At 44.6% G+C, this 17875-nt stretch overlaps 1 protein-coding gene across 2 annotated transcripts in view; it reads left to right on the top strand.

Moving 5' to 3' along the window:
- Positions 1 to 17875, top strand: part of LOC147098519 (paladin-like) — a 214348-nt gene that overhangs the window by 19387 nt on the left and 177086 nt on the right. For both annotated transcript variants that reach the window (XM_085970316.1, XM_085970315.1), the window contains 6 exons: positions 1060 to 1135; positions 7320 to 7471; positions 8134 to 8230; positions 10981 to 11085; positions 14885 to 14980; positions 15949 to 16083. In XM_085970316.1, the coding sequence (XP_085826442.1) occupies positions 1060 to 1135; positions 7320 to 7471; positions 8134 to 8230; positions 10981 to 11085; positions 14885 to 14980; positions 15949 to 16083 (661 nt within the window). The remainder of the gene's footprint in view (positions 1 to 1059; positions 1136 to 7319; positions 7472 to 8133; positions 8231 to 10980; positions 11086 to 14884; positions 14981 to 15948; positions 16084 to 17875) is intronic.

Below are 17875 nucleotides of genomic sequence, written 5' to 3' on the forward strand. Positions count from 1 at the left end.
CAGACCCTTTAAGCACTTTGTAAACTGCAAATTTGCATTGGGTTAAAATTATACTACAATTGGTGTAAAGTCCAGTGGGGTGATCGCTCAGTGGGCTTGATGGTTAAATGATTGACCTGGCTCACCACTTCTATTTATCTGAAACCACATTGCATCAATATGATAGTAGCAGCATAACCTGCACTCTGTTCTTATTGGGGTGGATTATATGAACGAGTGATACTTGTGTACGGCTTCAAAAACTGGGTGTGCATTCCAGGAATTTGGACACTGAGGTCGACACATCTGCATGATTTTGCTGATAACATCCTCAGCGCCCAAATTCCCGATACATGCCTCCCCCATGTGTTGGAATCACTAATTCATAAAACGACCCCATTGTATTCCCAACGGTCACCATATTTAAATCACCGTCCAAACATCCTTTTAGTAGCCTCGTGATTGAGGGCACATTGAATTTACACCGTACACTTCGATTCAGTAATTTTTCAACATTGTTTTTTTAAAAATGGAATTAAAATACAATCTACTGTATTTGAAGTGTTTATGAACACTAGCATGATCCAACCGTGACCTAATTCAGCTCACACCGCCCCCAGCTGGATCAGAGTATAAATTCCACCTTTTCACTACTGGCACCAAAACAAGGAACATTCACCACATTCGTGCACTCCCAGAACATAATTTTCTCTCCATGTTTACCCCACAGTGTCCCATTTAAACCCCCCCTCCCCCCAAACGCTACTGCCCATTGTTACTTTTTCTTAATTGATATTAGCTAATTATTTCCTGGATTCATTTTCAATGTGTGGTGGAAACCGATGAAAACCAGTGGGATTTAATTTATAATTCCAGACAAGGTGCTGAGAACTTGCTCGCAAATTTGTCATTTGTACGTTATTCGTTCAGCCACTAAATCACATCCCATGGGCCTTAGTAATGAACAGTCATTAGTATGTAGCTGCTAACAGTCGATTATATAAGGGTTTATAATGGGCTGAGGGTGTGTGTATTGGTTCATGTTTGTGATAATGTCTTGTTTGATGCCTGCTATTTTAGGTACCATCGGTTACCGCTGTCCGTGGATGGGCTGCCGATGCAAAGGCAGATAGACACCTTTATTAATTCACTCAGGGTTAGTATGCACACTCAATCTAAAATGGGACCATTGAAAACTTCTAAATCTGCAGACCCTTGGTGTTTTTTCCCCTCCAGTTCTTGTGATGGTCCTGCCAAGGTGTTGGTCGTAGCTCAGTCGGCAGCGCTCTTGCCTCTGGACCAGAAGGTTGTGGGTTTAGGCCCCACTCCAGAGATTTCAGCACCTAATCCAGGCTGACACTCCAGTGCAGTACCGAGCAGCACTGTCCTTTGGATGAGATGTTAGACCGAGGCCCCGTCTGTTCTCTCAGGTGGACGTAAAAGATCCTATGACACTTTTTCGAAGAAGAGCAGTGGAGTTCTCCCCGGTGTCCTAGCCAATATTTATCCCTCACTCAACACCTAAAAACAGATTATCTGGTCATTATCACATTGCTGTTTGTGGGAGCTTGCTGTGCGCATTTTGGCTGCCGCATTTCCCACATGACTCCACTTCAAAAGTACTTCATTGGCTGTAAAGCGCTTTGGGACATCCTTAGGCCATGAAAGGCGCTATAGAAATGCAAGTCATTCTTCTACAGTATCTTGCTGGGGTACGGTTGTACAGTCACAGGAAACGCAGTAGCAATTTGTGCACAGCACGCTCCCACAAACAGCAAAGTGATATTGACCAGATAATCTGTTTGTGATATTGATTGAGGGATAAATATTGGCCAGGACAAACAGCAAAAGAAAATGAACTGTGCTGTATTGATTGTACATTTCCATTTGGATGTTTTCACTGCTTAGTAAAGCATGTATCCTTTGGCATTGGAGTGTTATAAAAATGTGTATGTTCCCTTCTGTACTAATTTTCTTCCCCCTCATTTGCTGGACACCTCGACTATTATTCGGGAACTTATCCAGTAACTCGGCCTTTGTTTATGTGCGAGTCTTCACAGTGAGTGTCGGCAGACTTTACAATCATGGGGGGAGGTGAGCATCACAGTTGTAGGATTTTCTTGTTAACACTGAGGCTCTGCTTAAACAAGCTACTGAGTGGAGTGATAAACATAGCTGCAGACAGAGAGTAATTCCCCTTTTATTTATTTTATTAAAACAAACCCACTACTCAATCACAATTTGTATTACAGAGTTTAACAAATTAGTATATACTGTAGTAACTAAATTTACTATAAAATTCAGTAGCCAAATACATACAACCTTTGTTTGGACTGTACTGCACCCGGAATCAAGAAGTGATCTATCAACTCCTTCGATCCCTGGAGATTCTCCCATGCAGGAATGCCCTCTTCTTCCTCGGAGACTGTTCCTTCATCTCCACCATTGGCTAGCAACCTAGGCGGGCCCAAGGGTCTCCTTATATCCACCATCACTGCTTGTTTAGTTTCCCTGCACTGTTGTTTGAATCTGCCAATCCCATCCTGTCTCCGGGTATGTGTTCTCATGTCATTAAAGACACGGCCTCCGCCAGTGGTGCTTCTGGGGCTCTTATGATCTCAGTCTTTTGCTTCTACACTTAGCATTGTTTAAGTCTGTTCCTTGGTTCAACACATTTTTCCTCATCAGTCTAACCTGTTGGTTCAGCACTTATTTACAGCACAAAACAGCATATTCTGTGTCGGGGTGGCTTTAATCAGCCATCTGCTCTTTGATGGTCTGCAGGCCCATCACACTTTGTGTTCTGGTCTCATACCTTTGCCAACATTTATTGTCCTTAACACATCACATCCTTTGATCCTTTGCTTTTCTGTCTCGCATGAAGACAACAACAACAACAACAGCTTGTATTTATATAGCGCCATTAACATAGTAAAACGTCCCAAGGCGCTGTACTGTATGTCGGACAAGCAGTCTGACAACTTAGAGACCGTGGAGGGGTCGAGAGAAGAGGTAGTGAGGTAGAGCTGGGTGTCGTCAGCGTACATGTGGAAACTGATGCTGTGTTTTCGGATGATGTCGCCAAGGGGCAACACGTTGATGAGAAATATTGTAATTTATTGTCCTTGACACATCACATTCTTTGATCCTTTGCTTTTCTGTCTCACATGAAGACAAGGAATTTACAAAGAATGTCTCTTGCTCAACATGGTTGAGAACATGGTCAAATATGCTGTGATGCACCAGCACACTGTCGTTCAACATTTCCTTTCAGTCATTTTATTCAATAAATCTCTACACAGTTAAGCTGGATCCTGCCCTCATCCAGTGGACTTCCAGCGGAGGCTGCTAGGCAGCGATCAGGAACGGGAACCCTGGCTGAATTGCTTTTCCCCCTCGCCCAGGGGTACAGAGGTCAATTGCAGTGCTCCTAATGCTGACCCAGCACAGAGCAGAGACCGAATCTGAGACTTTACTGTTCTTCTTTTCACTCAGAAACCCTCTACTAGGGTTAAAGGCAAAAAGAGAACTGGATGTACTGGGAACTCAAAATAAAGAGAGAAATGGCCAGAAATGCTGACAGGCCAATCTTTTCATGTGCCAACCGTGGCTCAGTGGGTAGCACTCTTGCCCCTGAGTGAGAAGGTCGTGGGTTCAAGGCCCACTCCAGAGACTTGAGCACAAAATCTAGGCTGATACTCCAGTGCAATACTGAAGGAGTGCTGCACTGTCAGAGGTGCCTTTCGGATGAGATGTTAAACCGAGGCCCCGCCTGCCCTCTTGGGTGGGCGTAAAAGATCCCATAGCACTATTTCGAAGAAGAGCAGGGGAGTTCTCCCCGGTGTCCTGGCCATTATTTAACCCTCAACCCACATCACTCAAACAGATTCTCTGGTCATTATGTCATTGCTGTTTGTGGGAGCTTGCTGTGTGCATATTGGCTGCTGCATTTCCTACATCACAACAGTGACTACACTTCAATAAGTACTTCATTGGCTGTAAAGCGCTTTGGGGCATCCTGAGGTCATGGAAGGTGCGATATACAAGCAAGTTCTTCCCTTCTTCATCCTAGTGCCCACCTACCTACATGTTCCAGATACATAAATCACTAATACAGATACACAAATCACTAAAAGTACCAACACAGGTTAATAAAGCTATAAAAAAGGCAAACAAAGCACTGGATTTCATTTCTAAAGGGATACATAGATACATAGAAGATAGGAGCAGGAGTAGGCCATTCGGCCCCTCGAGCCTGTTCCGCCATTGAATGAGATCATGGCTGATCATCCAAATTCAATACCCTGTCCCTGCTTTCTCCCCATATCCCTTGATCCCTTTAGCCTTAAGAAATATATCCAACTCCTTCTTGAATATATTTAATGAATTGGCCTCCACCGCCCTCTGTGGTAGAGAATTCCACAGGTTCCCCACTCTCTGGGTGAAGAAATTCTTGCTCATCTCAGTCCTAAATGGTTTACCCCTTATCCTTAGACTGTGATCCCTGGTTCTGGACTCCCTGGCCATCGGCAACATCCTTCCTGCATCTAGTCTGTCCAGCCCTGTCAGAATTTTATAAGTTTCAATGAGATCCCCTCTCATTCTTCTAAACTCCAGCGAGTACAAGCCCAATTGACCCAATCTCTCCTCATACGTCATGGATGGAATTGAAAAGCTGAGAAGTTATGTTAAACTTGTATAGAACCTTGGTTAGACCACACTTGGAGTACTGTGCACAGTTCTGGTCTCTATTATATAAAGGATTTGGAGGCCCTGGAGAAGGTGCAAAAAAGATTTGTAAGGACGATACTAGAACTGAGAGGTTATATCTATCAGGAAAGATTGAATAGGCTAAAGCTCTTTTCTCTAGAAAAGAGAAAGCCGAGAGGTGACCTGATTAGAGGTTTTTAAGATTATGAAACAGTTTGATAGAGTAGAGGTAGAGTAGATGTTTCCACTTGTGGGGAGACAGTCACTAATAAATCCAATAGGGAATTCAGGGGAAACTTCTTTATTCACAGAATCACAGAAACCCCACAATGCAGATAGAGTCCATTTCGGCCCATCGAGCCTGCACCGACACATATCCCACCCTATCCCCGTAACCCCTGCACCGACACATATCCCACCCGATCCCAGTAACCCCACGTATTTAATCCCCCCTAACACTAAGGGTCAATTTATCATAGCCAATCAACCTAACCCGCACATCTTTGGACTGTGGGAGGAAACCGGAGCACCCGGAGGAAACCCACGCAAACACGGGGAGAATGTGCAAACTCCGGTTAGAATGTGGAACTCGCTACCACAAGGAGTAGTTTGAGCAGAAGAACATAAATGCATTTAAGGGGAAGCTAACTAAACACATAAGGGAGAAAGGAATAGAAGGTTATGTTGACAGGATTAGATGAAGAGGGGTGGGAGCATAAACACCGGCATAGACCAGTTGGGCTGAATGGCTTGTTTCTGTGCTGTACATTTAATGTAATGTAATTCCTGCAGGAGTTGCTGGCTACTAACCAGAAGCATGAACCCTTTGCTGATTTATTTTTTGTCTTGTCTAGCCAGCGGGCATTGAGGCAACCTTTAGCACTCTTACTGCCCCAGACTGGGATTATTTTATTCACCCAACACCAGGGATTGAACCTGGGGCCCTCTAATCAGTGTGGCTCATTACATACTGCTATTAACAACTGGGGAACTGTATTCATTGGCAGCGAGGAAGCTCGCCGGCTGTTAGTACATCAGAAGAAATTGCAGGCACTATGCCCACATGTTTCCGGTATGGGTTGGCAATAGGCGAGGTTCTGCCTCGCTGTGGTGTACTCGGCGAATGACGTCTGCAGTAGCAGGCACCTTGTGTATATTCAGATGGAAACCCTGATTTTAACCTAACTCGCTCAACGAGAATGGAATGGGTTTGGCTTAGACGCAGGCTTTACTCCTCACCCGTTTGACTACAATGGAGAGTAGAATCGGTGGGGCGAGGGGGATGTAATATAGACATCCAACCCGAACCCAGGCGGGATAGGTTAAAACCAGGGCTATCTAAAGTTTCCTACATTTCTCTCTTTATATCTCATCACATTTTGGAAAAATAAATTATTGATCATTTTTTGCACATATCAGTGACACAACAGTTGAAAGCGTTAAATTAACCGACGGGCTTGACTCTGTGGTGTTTCAAGCCTGTTCTGCTTTTCTTCACCCTTCTGAAAACAGTTTGGCTTCTGTCCTCCTCTCCTTTGCACGGTGTTCTCAGTTTCCCATTTTTGAGCATGTTATACAGTGCAGACTAATCACTCTGCATTGGGCAGGCTGACCATTTTAATACAAAGTGCCAGAGCCCTTGCAAGTTTGTGTATTTGAGGCTACATTCTGCAGTTTACAGTAACCGAAGAAAAACCCTTGCTTCATGAGTCTTTTAGACAAGTGTGCAGCTGAATTTATTGTGTTTATGTATGCAACATTCATTGAGTTAAACATTATAGTAATAGAATCTAACAGATAGTGATCTGAAGAATAAATTGCGTGCTGTTTAATAAAAAAGAGAATCTGTTGCTGTGCACAGTTTAAACAGTCCTGAGATGATGTTTGACATAATTAATATGTATATATTTCTGACGAGGGTTGCAATAATTTGTCATACATGTGTTGAATGTCATAAATTACTTTAGTGTATCCTGTCAAGGTATATAGTAAATCACTGCAGTGAATCTGAGCCAGAGAGATGGGAAATTTTATTCATTTTCGGGATGTGGGCATCACTGGCAAGGCCAACATTTATTGCCCATCCCTAGTTGCCCTGAGAGAGTGCCACAAGCCATTAATGTAGTTAAATATTGTGATCAAGTGCCCCTTGCGTCAGCATGGCCAGCATTTGTATCACCCCTTTATATTCTCAACATCAATTCAACCTAGTCAACTAAAGGCAGTTCAGTGCTCCTGCACACTTGTATTGTTGGGTTCACAGACAAAAATACACTTCTCACAGACCTGTGTCTCTTCTCCCTCAAGGTCTGCCCCTGATCTGAAACATTGGGTTTGATAACCCCTTGCTTGTTTTACTTAATCAAGGACACCTCCGATGACCTATTGGGAGCCGAGCTGACTGCCACCATCCACTCCCCATAAAGTAAAAGAAAGACTTACATTTATATAGCGCCTTTCACGACCTCAGGATGTTCCAAGCCCCTGGTCCGAGTGCCTTAAAATAACAGGAGTGGATGAGTCAAATGGTTCAAGTCATGTCTGTTTTACTTAGATAGCAGAATGAAAACATTTGTTCCTTTTAAAATATCCTTCATCACAACCATGTTTATGTGGATCGTGTTTTGTAGGGGACCCCAAATCTCCTGCTTCTTCAGGACTCCAAAAGACCTCTTCCTGCGTTAGTCTTCAGCTGTCAAGTTGGAGTTGGCAGGACAAATTTAGCGATGATTCTGGGAACTCTTGTGCTGTATCACAGGAAAGGTTTTCCCGAAAACTGGGGGTGAGTAGACATTTTGTCATCTAGTAGAAATTTGAACCAAAAAAGTGAACTTAACCAAAAATGTAAATATAGGTGGATTTTCTCTTGCCATAATGTTCTAACATACTGCTTGAGGTTTCCCACGGTCTGTTTGTTTTATTTTCAGGCCCATAATCTTGATACCTGAAGATAAAAGAGACGGGTTTCTAGGAATGCTGGAATATCGTTTGATTAACTTTGTCTATTGTCAGCTTGGCTCAGTTGGTCTCACTCTTGTGTCTGAAGGTTGTGTGTTTAAGCCCCACTCCAGGACTCGAGTACATAATCTCAACTGACACTTCAGTGCAGTACGGAAGGAGTGCTGCACTGTCAGAGGTACTGTGTATCTGATGAGGTGTTAAAATGAGACTGCATTCACCTGTTTAGGTGGCTTTTAAAGATCTCATGCCACTGGGAGTAGGGAACTCTCCTGTTCCTCCCACAACCAAAAACTGGTCATTCATCTCATTTTCTGTTTGTGAACTTGCTGTCCAAAAGGTTAGATTACCGTGTTTGCCGACATAACAGTGTCTGCACTTCAAAAGCAACCCATTGGTTATAAATTGCTTTGGGATGGAAGGGTGTGATAAGGAACTGTGCAAATGCAAATTCTTTCTTAACTTATCCTTCTTGCCCATTTGCAGAGCTGACCAGAACACCAGCATTAAAAAGAGGGAGCAATTGCAGGTTATTCAAAACTTTGTCAAGGCCATACCAAAGGGACAACAAATTGTGGAAGAGGTCAGTGTTAGTTTTGTCATTTGAGTACACAGGCACGATTTTCCAACAACTCGAGTTAATGGTTAGAAAACATAGTCCCCTTTTTGGGAACTAATTCTAGAACTAGAACTGGATTCATTGGCTGCTTGTATATTGCTGAGTGCCTTATATTTAACAATTTTGTCCTTATCTTTAAATTCCTCCATGGCTTTGCCCCTCCCTATCTCTGACTTCCTGCAGCATACAATCCTCTCATTCACTGAACCCTCCTGTTATAAATCTCATTATCATGAAGAAACAACTCATGAAATAACACTGGACGGCCAGCTGGTGGCGCCGTCCAAGGAGTATAAATACTCGGGCATTGCCCAGGGACATTTTGTAAGACAGGAACTAGTGAAGTACAACTAGACCTCCATGTTCTGAAACAAGTTGATTAAAGCTTCGCTTTATACTTGAACTAAGTGCGTAGTGAGTTTTATTACGTCACCTCCCATTTTATTGAATCGAGCCTCATGTGCTTTTCTCCCCCCTCCCCCCCACCCCCGTCACTTTTGGTGGCCATGCCATCAGCCAACTAGATTTCACACTCTGGAATTTCCTCCCTAGACTCCTTCTCCAACTCTCTTCCTTAAAATCCACTTCTTTTTGATAACCCATGCTAATTATTTCCTTGCATCTCTGAGGAGCATCTTGGGAGGTTTTTCTATATTGAAGGAGCTATATAAAAGCAAGTTGATGTTGATTATTATTTCGGGATGGCATCCTCCACTGGGACATTTGGCAGGGTGAGACAGTCTGGGTTCTTTATGACTCTCACCACCACTTTTCCTTCAGTGGATTGTAGCAAGTGTAATAGGAGCATGTGTGGTGAGAAAGGAGATCAGGGCAATATCAGAATGGCCTCTCTCTAACATGGAATGCTGTGGTTCTATATAACACTCTCCACAGCAGTGGTTACCTTACTGGACTAGTAATCCAGAGGCCTGGACTAATGATCTGGAGACGTGAGTTCAGATCCCACCATGGCAGCTGAGGAATTTAAATTCAGTTAATTAAATAAATCTGGAACAAAAAACTAGTATCAGTCATGGTGACCCCGAAACTACCGGATTGTCGTAAAAACCCATCTGGTTCACTAATGTCCTTTTAGGGAAGGAAATCTGCCGTCGTTACCTGGTCTGGCCTCTGTGACTCCCGATGTTGACTCTTAACCGCCCTTTGAAATGGCCTAGCAAGCCACTCGGTTGTACACAACCTGCTACGACCTTCACCACACGGACTGCAGTGGCTCACCACCACCTTCTCGAGGGCAATTAGGGATGGGCAATAAATGCTGGCCTTACCAGCGACGCCCATATCCCAGGAACGAATTTTTTTTAAAAACAGCAATCTTGCTAAGATTTGAGGAAAAGGCATCTGACTGAGGTGGGCAGGTTTAAGTTCTAAGTGGCCCTGAACTTCAAATCAGAAATCTTTAAGGTATGTTTGTAGTTGAGATGAGATTTTGGATCTTATGGGCACGTTGCTGTTCTTGGAACTGAATTTCCAGGCTTTGTAATTGGGGAGAACCAAAGAGTAAGGAGCAGAGCAAGAACCAGAGTATTCAGGAGAAAAAAATGGGAGAATTATTTTGAAAGTGTGAAAGTGATGCTCAAGTAATTTATTATTCAGCTGAACCGTGAGATTGTTTTTTGCCTATGATCTTCTGCCATCCATTTGGAGTTTAAGGAAAAAAGATTACTGTTGTCTTTGGTTACTGACGCAACCATTTCTGAATTGTGAAGCTGTGAATCAACTTAGCAAATTTTACGTAGCTGTTTGAAACTAGGCTTTCTGGCCTGAGTTAAATTCTAGGTTGATAAATCATAGATTCACACAGCAGAGAAGGAGGCCATTCAGCCCACTGTGCCCATACCGGCTCTTTGAAAGATTTATCCAATTAGTCCCACTCCTCCCTGCTCTTTCCCAATAGCCCTGCAATTTTTTTCCTTTTCAAGTATTTATCCAATTCCCTTTTGAAAGTTACTATTGAATCTGCTTCCACCGCCCTTTCAGGCAGTGCATTCCAGATCGTAACAACTCGCCGCATAAAAATAATTCTTCTCATCTCCCCTCTGGTTCTTTTACTAATTACCTTAAATCTGTGTCCTCTGGTCACCGACCGTCCTGCCAGTGGAAACAGTTTCTCCTTATTTACTCTATCAAAACCCTTCATAATTTTGAACACCTATTAAATCTCCCTGTAACTTTCTCTTGCTCTAAGGAGAACCATCCCAGCTTCTCCGGTGGCGCCACATAACTGAAGTCCCTCATCCCTGGTATCACTCCAGTAAATCTCCTCTAATAAATTATGTGCTGTTTTATAAAGTATTGGCAAACCCACCATGCAGAGGATGTAAAGCACATAACTAGTCCCTGATGGCTCAATAGGTTAACACACCATCTTGGTATTGAGCCATAGCGATCAGGAGGTCCCTAGATTCGATCCCTGGTCTGTGTTGAGTTAGTTTATTATAGGGCATTAGAGAGGACACTAAAGTTATCTTCAGGAAGCACCTGATTGCTATCCAGCCTGTATATGGATGTCAAATGACCACAGTCTAGGTCAAACAGGCTGCTCAGATTCACAGTCTAGTCTCACACAAATAATAGCCTCTTGGATTTGGTATTATGAGGCTGTTGCCTACAGGAGACCAGGAGAGCAAACTGTAGAGAAACAAAGAACACCTAACCAATCTCTCATAGCTCTTATATTTCCCTTCAATCAGGTGGACACAGCCATCACGCTCTGTTCTGAAATGCATGACATTAAAGAAGCCATTTATGAGTACAAGCAGAAGCTGGAGGCCATTGGGGAGAATTACCAGGTTCAGGTAAGTGAGATGCTCAGGAAACTGCAGGGTTTTGGGGGAAGGATCTCAAGGTACAAGGCAGTAATTCAACTGAGGGGTTCAGTTGATACCACAAGTCATGGCAGTAAGACACCTCTTGGTGGCACAGTGTGTGACTGCACTGCCCAATGTTGACCTGAGTAATATAGACCAGGGAGGTCGCAGTTTGATCTGGGATGGGTTAGCTGGTCTCTGGCATGAAGCAGTAAAAGTGCAGTTGCCCCCCCCCACCCGGCCCCCACCAACCCCCCCTGGGCCAAGGAGTGGAAAACAAATCAGCCAGGGTTCCGACTCCTGATGGCTATCTCATGGCCCCTGCTGGAAATTTGCAGATATTGAATAAGAACAGAATTAGGGTGGGCTATGATGTGCTCTGTGACAAAACTGTCTGCAGACGGTCACTGTCTAGATTGATATGGAGAAACGCCTCTTGAGGTGAAGTATCGGCAGGCATCCCACAATTGTGGAACTGCACCCATCAAGAGTCAGATCCTTCTGGAGAGGAGGGGAGAAACCTGGGGTGTGGGGGAGGCAAATTAAAAGGAGAGTGAAATTCAAATTTTTAGAATTCAGTTACTTCCTGAGATTGGCTTCCTGCCTATAATCTGTTATCATTGCAGTATTTTAATGTAAGTAGGCAATTAAGTGAAAAGAATTGCCTCCATATTTGGTCACAGGTATAAAGTAACTCAGAACCTCACAGAATATGGAGTTGTTGATGGAAACGATGCTGAGTCTAGTGGAATAGTTTTATGCATCCAAATTGGTTGGACCAAGTACCATATGTGATGATGATTTATTTGGAACAGTAATCTTAATAGTGATTTAGTATCCTAGTGCAGAACTTTGTGTGATGGCAGCATATAGCAGCTATTTGGTCAGAGGGGTCAGCACGCCCAATTTTCCGCCGGTGGAAAAGCCATGCGGGCTGCGTATTGGGCTCGCAGACCCGGCTCCGAGTTTAACTCCAGATGGTTTCCGTGCTCAGGCCCGAGTTAAAATTACAGTCAGGTCTCGATGTTGTCATCGGGCCGCAACATGCATATGTAAAGAAGGACCCCGTAGGCTCCGGGTAGGTGTCCTCGCCGCCTGCTCAGGAGAGCACATTAAAATTGCAGACGTTGGGACCATGGTGGCTTTCGGACAGGTAAGAGCCAGAGCGATTTTTAACTGCCCACCCGCCAGGTTTCGGCTGAGCGAGTAGGGTTAAAATCTCCCCCAGGTGCGCGAAGCCCTGTGTCAGGAGCACTAAATGGTAAAATATACCCCCTCATGTACGTAAAACAGACAATGCACTCGTTAGGGCTGACCTTATGAACGGGTGCTACCATTGGGCACTTGCACCCGCTGGCCGTGCCTGTCTGCCAATCGCAGGGGAGTGTGAGCGGCACTATTAAAATCTCCCCAGTTATGTTTTTATATCAGTTTTTAATGGTGGAAAATATAAAACAGGACACGTGTTTAATAAGCGTTAACAAGGGGTCAGCTTACTGGGAGTGCTGCCTTTCACTGTTACAGCACTGGACTGTACCGGATAATTTCTGATGATGAATTACAAAGAAATTCATTATCTCTCATTATGCATGGTGCAGTTTCACAGAGCGTAACCTCGGTGAGTGCATATTAGAAAAATCGGTGGCTGGTGCAAATGCTTTTAATGGAATGGAAATGTCAAGCGTTATGTGTTTAGTAGCAGGCTCATTCGAAGTGAAGTATTTCATTCGATGATGCCAAGAAAATGACACTAAATTTTAATGAGGATATTCTACTGCAGCCTAATTGTTGCAGCAAAAGCCTCCTGTAATTGGACCTTTTTAATATTCAGATTTGATAATAGAATGCGTTCATGAAGTTACTAGTGCATCTCCCGTGGACTTGCCTCGAGTATGCCAGATGATGCACTGTTTTCTAAGGATAGGAGTGTTATACCATGTGACATACAGCTGCGTGCCTTTAAGGCCACATGTCTTAAGTTTTAAGTCAACACGGGCTCGGCTCAATCAGAATGTATCTGTTGTTTGGTGAGTGAACTTTGCAGGTTGGAAAATGCTTGTAAATTTCAGGCTGCTGCTCAGTGACCAGCTTTGCATCTGTAACAAAACGTGATGCTTCTGGTGTGTGACGGACGTGTGCTAGGCGCAGTTCTTTTATATAACTAAATACGCTTATGAGTGTGTTCCTATCCAGATAATGGGATTGTGTGCTGTGAGGAGGATGCCGAGGAAACTCCAGTATGATTTGGACAGGTTGGGTGATTGGGCAGATGCATGGCAGATGCAATATAATGTGGATAAATGTGAGGTTATCCACTTTGGTGTCAAAAACAGGAAGGCAGATTATTATCTGAATGGCAATAGATTGGGAGAAGGGGAAGTGCAACGAGACCTGGGTGTCCTTGTGCACCAGTCGCTGAAAGTAAGCATGCAGGTGCAGCAGGCGGTTAAGAAGGCAAATGGTATGTTGACCTTCGTAGCGAGAGGGTTTGAGTACAGGAACAAGGAGGTCTTGCTGCAGTTGTACAGGGCCTTGGTGAGACCACATCTTGAGTATTGTGTGCAGTTTTGGTCGCCTTATCTGAGGAAGGATGTTCTTGCCATGGAAGGAGTGCAACGAAGATTCACCAGGCTGATACCTGGGATGGCAGGAATGACTTATGAGGAGAGATTGGGTCGATTGGGCTTATACTTGCTGGAGTTTAGAAGAATGAGAGGGGATCTCATTGAAACTTATAAAATTCTAACAGGACTAGACAGACTTGATGCAGGAAGGCTGTTCCCGAAGTTCGGGGAGTCCAGAACCAGGGGTCACAGTCTAAGGATAAGGGGTAAGCTATTTAGGACAGAGATGAGGAGGAATTTCTTCACCCAGAGAGTGGTGAACCTGTGGAATTCTCTACCACAGAAGGCAGTAGAGGCCAATTCATTAAATATATTCAAGAAGGAGTTGGATATATTTCTTAAGGCTAAAGGGATCAAGGGATATGGGGAGAAGGCAGGGACAGGGTACTGAATTTGGATGATCAGCCATGATCTCATTGAACGGCGGAGCAGGCTCGAGGGGCCGAATGGCCTATTCCTGCTCCTATCTTCTATGTTTCTATAATGTATAACTTAGACTTTCTAGTATCATACAGCACAGAAAAGAGGCCATCTAGTCTATCGAGTGTGTGTGTGCTGGCTCTTTGAAAGAGCTATCCAATTAGTCCCACTCCTCTGCACCTTTCCCCATAGCCCTGCAAATATTCCCCCTTCAAGTATTTAGCCAAATCCTTTTTGACAGTTATTATTGAATCTACTTCCACCATTCTTTCAGGTAGTGCACTGCAGATCATAACAACTCGCTGTGTAAAAAAAATTCTCATCTCTCCTCTGGTTCCTTTGCCAGTTACCTTAAATCCGTGACCTCTGATAACCGACCCTTCTGCCATCTTATGCTATTGTTTTTGGCTGAAAATGAGATTGAGGTCCTCTGTGAGTTGCGGTCTGCTGTGCTAACTTCTTCACGGCCATCATAGCTGTGTTTTGCTCTAACTCCTTCTTTCCCAAGAGCTCAGTTCTGTGAAAAGCATTGGCCTCCACTACTGCTACTGTTTACAAGCTTTTAAAACCCAAGGTTGGCCTCATCTAACAGCTATTTCTTGATTCACCTCGCCTTTCCTCCTACTCTTTTTAATCTTGGTCGTCCTATACTCTAGGCCTTGGATCTTTCTCCATTCCAAAAAAAGTGGACGTTTGTGGCTTATTTTTTTCTCAGTATTTTTTTATTTTCTTGCTACGTTTAGGGAAACAGCACGAAAGAATATTTTCTCCAAAGAGTACTACAGAGCACAGAGCGCTATTTCTATCTTGTCGCTTTTAACTACTATCTTCATGAACAGGTACGTGCATTGGAGAGAGCTAATGACATGTGACTTGTGTGTCATTCAGTAGAATGACCAGTATATTGTGAGCTTCGGGACTAAATGTATCCTGTTGTTAAAATGTAACTCCAGGTTTTGTGAGGCCCTGTTCAGATGGGAGTGCGGATCAATCAGACACAGAGCCTCGCTCGATGGGAGCAGAAGTCACTGTGCCCACCATTGGCGGCCGTGCTTCAATTAGCCCTGCATTAGAGATTTGTTGTAGGTTAGGAACTGGATTTAGACTGCCCAAAGTCATTTCACAGAGGACGCACACATACAGCAGAAAGGGAAAACTTTCATCTCATCACCCAGGGCCCAAAGGTGAAAGATCAGTGTCTAACTCACGGCACCATCCAATTCCCGAGCAGTTGTTTTGAAGGTCAGGAGCAGGTTGCTGAATGCTGTCGCTGAACTTGGTGATGCGACAGTAAGGACATGCTACAGAGAAGTAAAGATGAAGCATTCCTTCCACTGATTAACACTGAACTGTCTGTGCTGCATTTTCCTATTTGCACGTTGGCTGCTGCCGGTGAATGGTGACGCTTTCCTCTCTGCTCCAACTAGGGTTGCCAACTCTGGTTGGATATATTACTGGAGGTTTCACCACATGACCAGCCACCACCAACCACATCCCCCTGTCAAACAGCCATTCTGCCTCCCACCATCCTCCATCCCCAATATTTTTCGAACTCCGAAGCAAAACTGTTCAAAGAAAATGAAGAAAACATTTTGTTAATGCCCTAATGATTTTTTCTCCCCGGGTTGCTCTTGGCATTCCTGGAGACTACAGGACAATCTCGGAGAGTTGGCGACCCTAACTCCACTGGAAGCAGCAGTAGTAGTTCTGTGGCACTGGGAGGCGGGAGGAATAAACTGAAAATAGTTTGCAGATGCTGTCCTGTTGTGTATTGCTGACTTATACTAACACTTGTGTTGCCTTCCAGTATCCTTTGGCCTTTTCGCTTAACTTCAGCAGGTGGATGTGCAGGCACCCCTGGATGTACAGACTCTTGGCTGGTATGAATATGTCTCAGCTTACAGCTCCTTGCGACTTGGTAACAAAAGGCATCAGAACGTTGGTAAGTTTAAAGCTGAACATAATCAGTAGCTGCGATTTCGCCGGCCGGGGTGCGACCCCACTGCTGGCTCCAGCCCGCTCTGTGAAATGAGTTTTACGCTGATTGGGCTTGTTAAGCCCGCCCAGCGCATTTGCCGGCCAATTGAAGGAAATGGGTCTGGTGACGTCGTTTGATGATGCGTCATCAGCCGGTTTCCTTAAAGGGACCATGCACAAATTGATAGTTGTGCTGTCCGTGTTCTACAGCATTGAGGTGCTGCAAACACTGATGAGCACTGCACAGAGGTGCACGACTGCACGCAGGCTCTCCCATGACTCCCTCCATATGCTTATGGAGGGAGTCACAGCACACAGGGAGGTCGTCTTCCCTTCCCATGGGCAGAAGAGACCTCCCCAGGAGAACAGCACAGCCTGGTTGCACATTGCACTGGAGGACACAAGCAGGGATGTCGTCAGGAGGACCAGGCTGCAGTGGCGCAAACCTATCAATGATCTCAGTAGATCACGAAACGTTACTGCCAAGCCACAGTCAACCTCATCCTGCTGTGCCACTCATCACTTCCCCATCACGCTGCCTTCCCTACCCTACTCCTGCACATCTTTACTCACACCAACTTACCTTGCACCTACACCCATCCCTCTCTATCTACATTATCACTTCCCCATCTCACTAGCCACCCCTCACACTCACCCTCATCCTAGTGCAATCATACCAAGTAACAACACACAAGGGTAGACACTTGTGTGTTTTAGCCAATGTTTATGTGAAGTTTCTGTTAATGTGTTGTCAAACATTGAAATATTTATTTTCAGCACTTTGCGTTCTTGGACAGATTTGTGTGCACCTTTGGAAGTGGCTTAGTGAGTTGCAGTGAATGGTGAGACATAACGGTACCCCCCACAATGGCAATGAGTGTGAAAAGAATGGCTTGGACATTGTAGGGATGCTTTATGGTGTTGGTGTGGGGTGATGCCAACCTGGCGCATCATGTGGCAGCCAGGGTGTACAGTGTCAAGTGAAGTAAATCTAGCCATGGTGAGGCCATCGCTGGCGTCCCAGGCAGCAAAGTGCACAGGTGATGATGCCCTGTGTCTTGTGCACCACCAGCTGATTGTGGAGAAGGTTGGTGTGCCTGGTGCTGCTGGTGTGCCTGGTGCTGCTGGTATTTGGGCTGATCATGGTGGGATTCTGAGGACCCAGGTGAGATATTTTCAAGGGCACTGATGCTGATGTAATAGATGGCACGTGAACTTAAGATGACAGAAGCGATCTGTCAGTGGTGAGAGGTTGTTGTTCCAATAAGGTGACACTGGATAGAGTTTGCTCCAAACACTTGCAACCTGCATAAAGCTCAATCTGTCTTCCAAATGCAGTAAGCAACAGCCTCTAACCTTGGAAAGTGAACAGCTATGAAATGGGAGCTTTTATTTTGCAGCTGTCAAGTTAAGAAATCATCCCATGCTGACATAACACGCGACCTCCTTACCTGACGTGATCCCCGAGCAGCGGGGATGCCGTTGGCGAACTCTTAAAATCTAAAGGTGAACTTAAAATTGTTTTTTAAGTGCCTGTTAATAAGTTCTTAATAATCTAAATTGCCTCCCCTGCTGCTTGGTGTCGGGTCTGTTCAGCGATGACAGACCTGACATCCGGGAGACTAGCGTGGAGGCGGGTTGACAGCGGGTTCCCTACCCGCTGTCAAAAATACATTTTCCTAGCCGACCCGCCACCAAATGCACCCCCTGACCCCCCGAAAAATTCCCCCCAGTGTGTTAAGATTTGGAGATTGTCC

The sequence above is a fragment of the Somniosus microcephalus genome, chromosome 29 (genome assembly GCF_052327205.1).
Source record: "Somniosus microcephalus isolate GS21.2 chromosome 29, FLI_Smic_1.0, whole genome shotgun sequence".
Taxonomy (NCBI): Eukaryota; Metazoa; Chordata; class Chondrichthyes; order Squaliformes; family Somniosidae; genus Somniosus; species Somniosus microcephalus.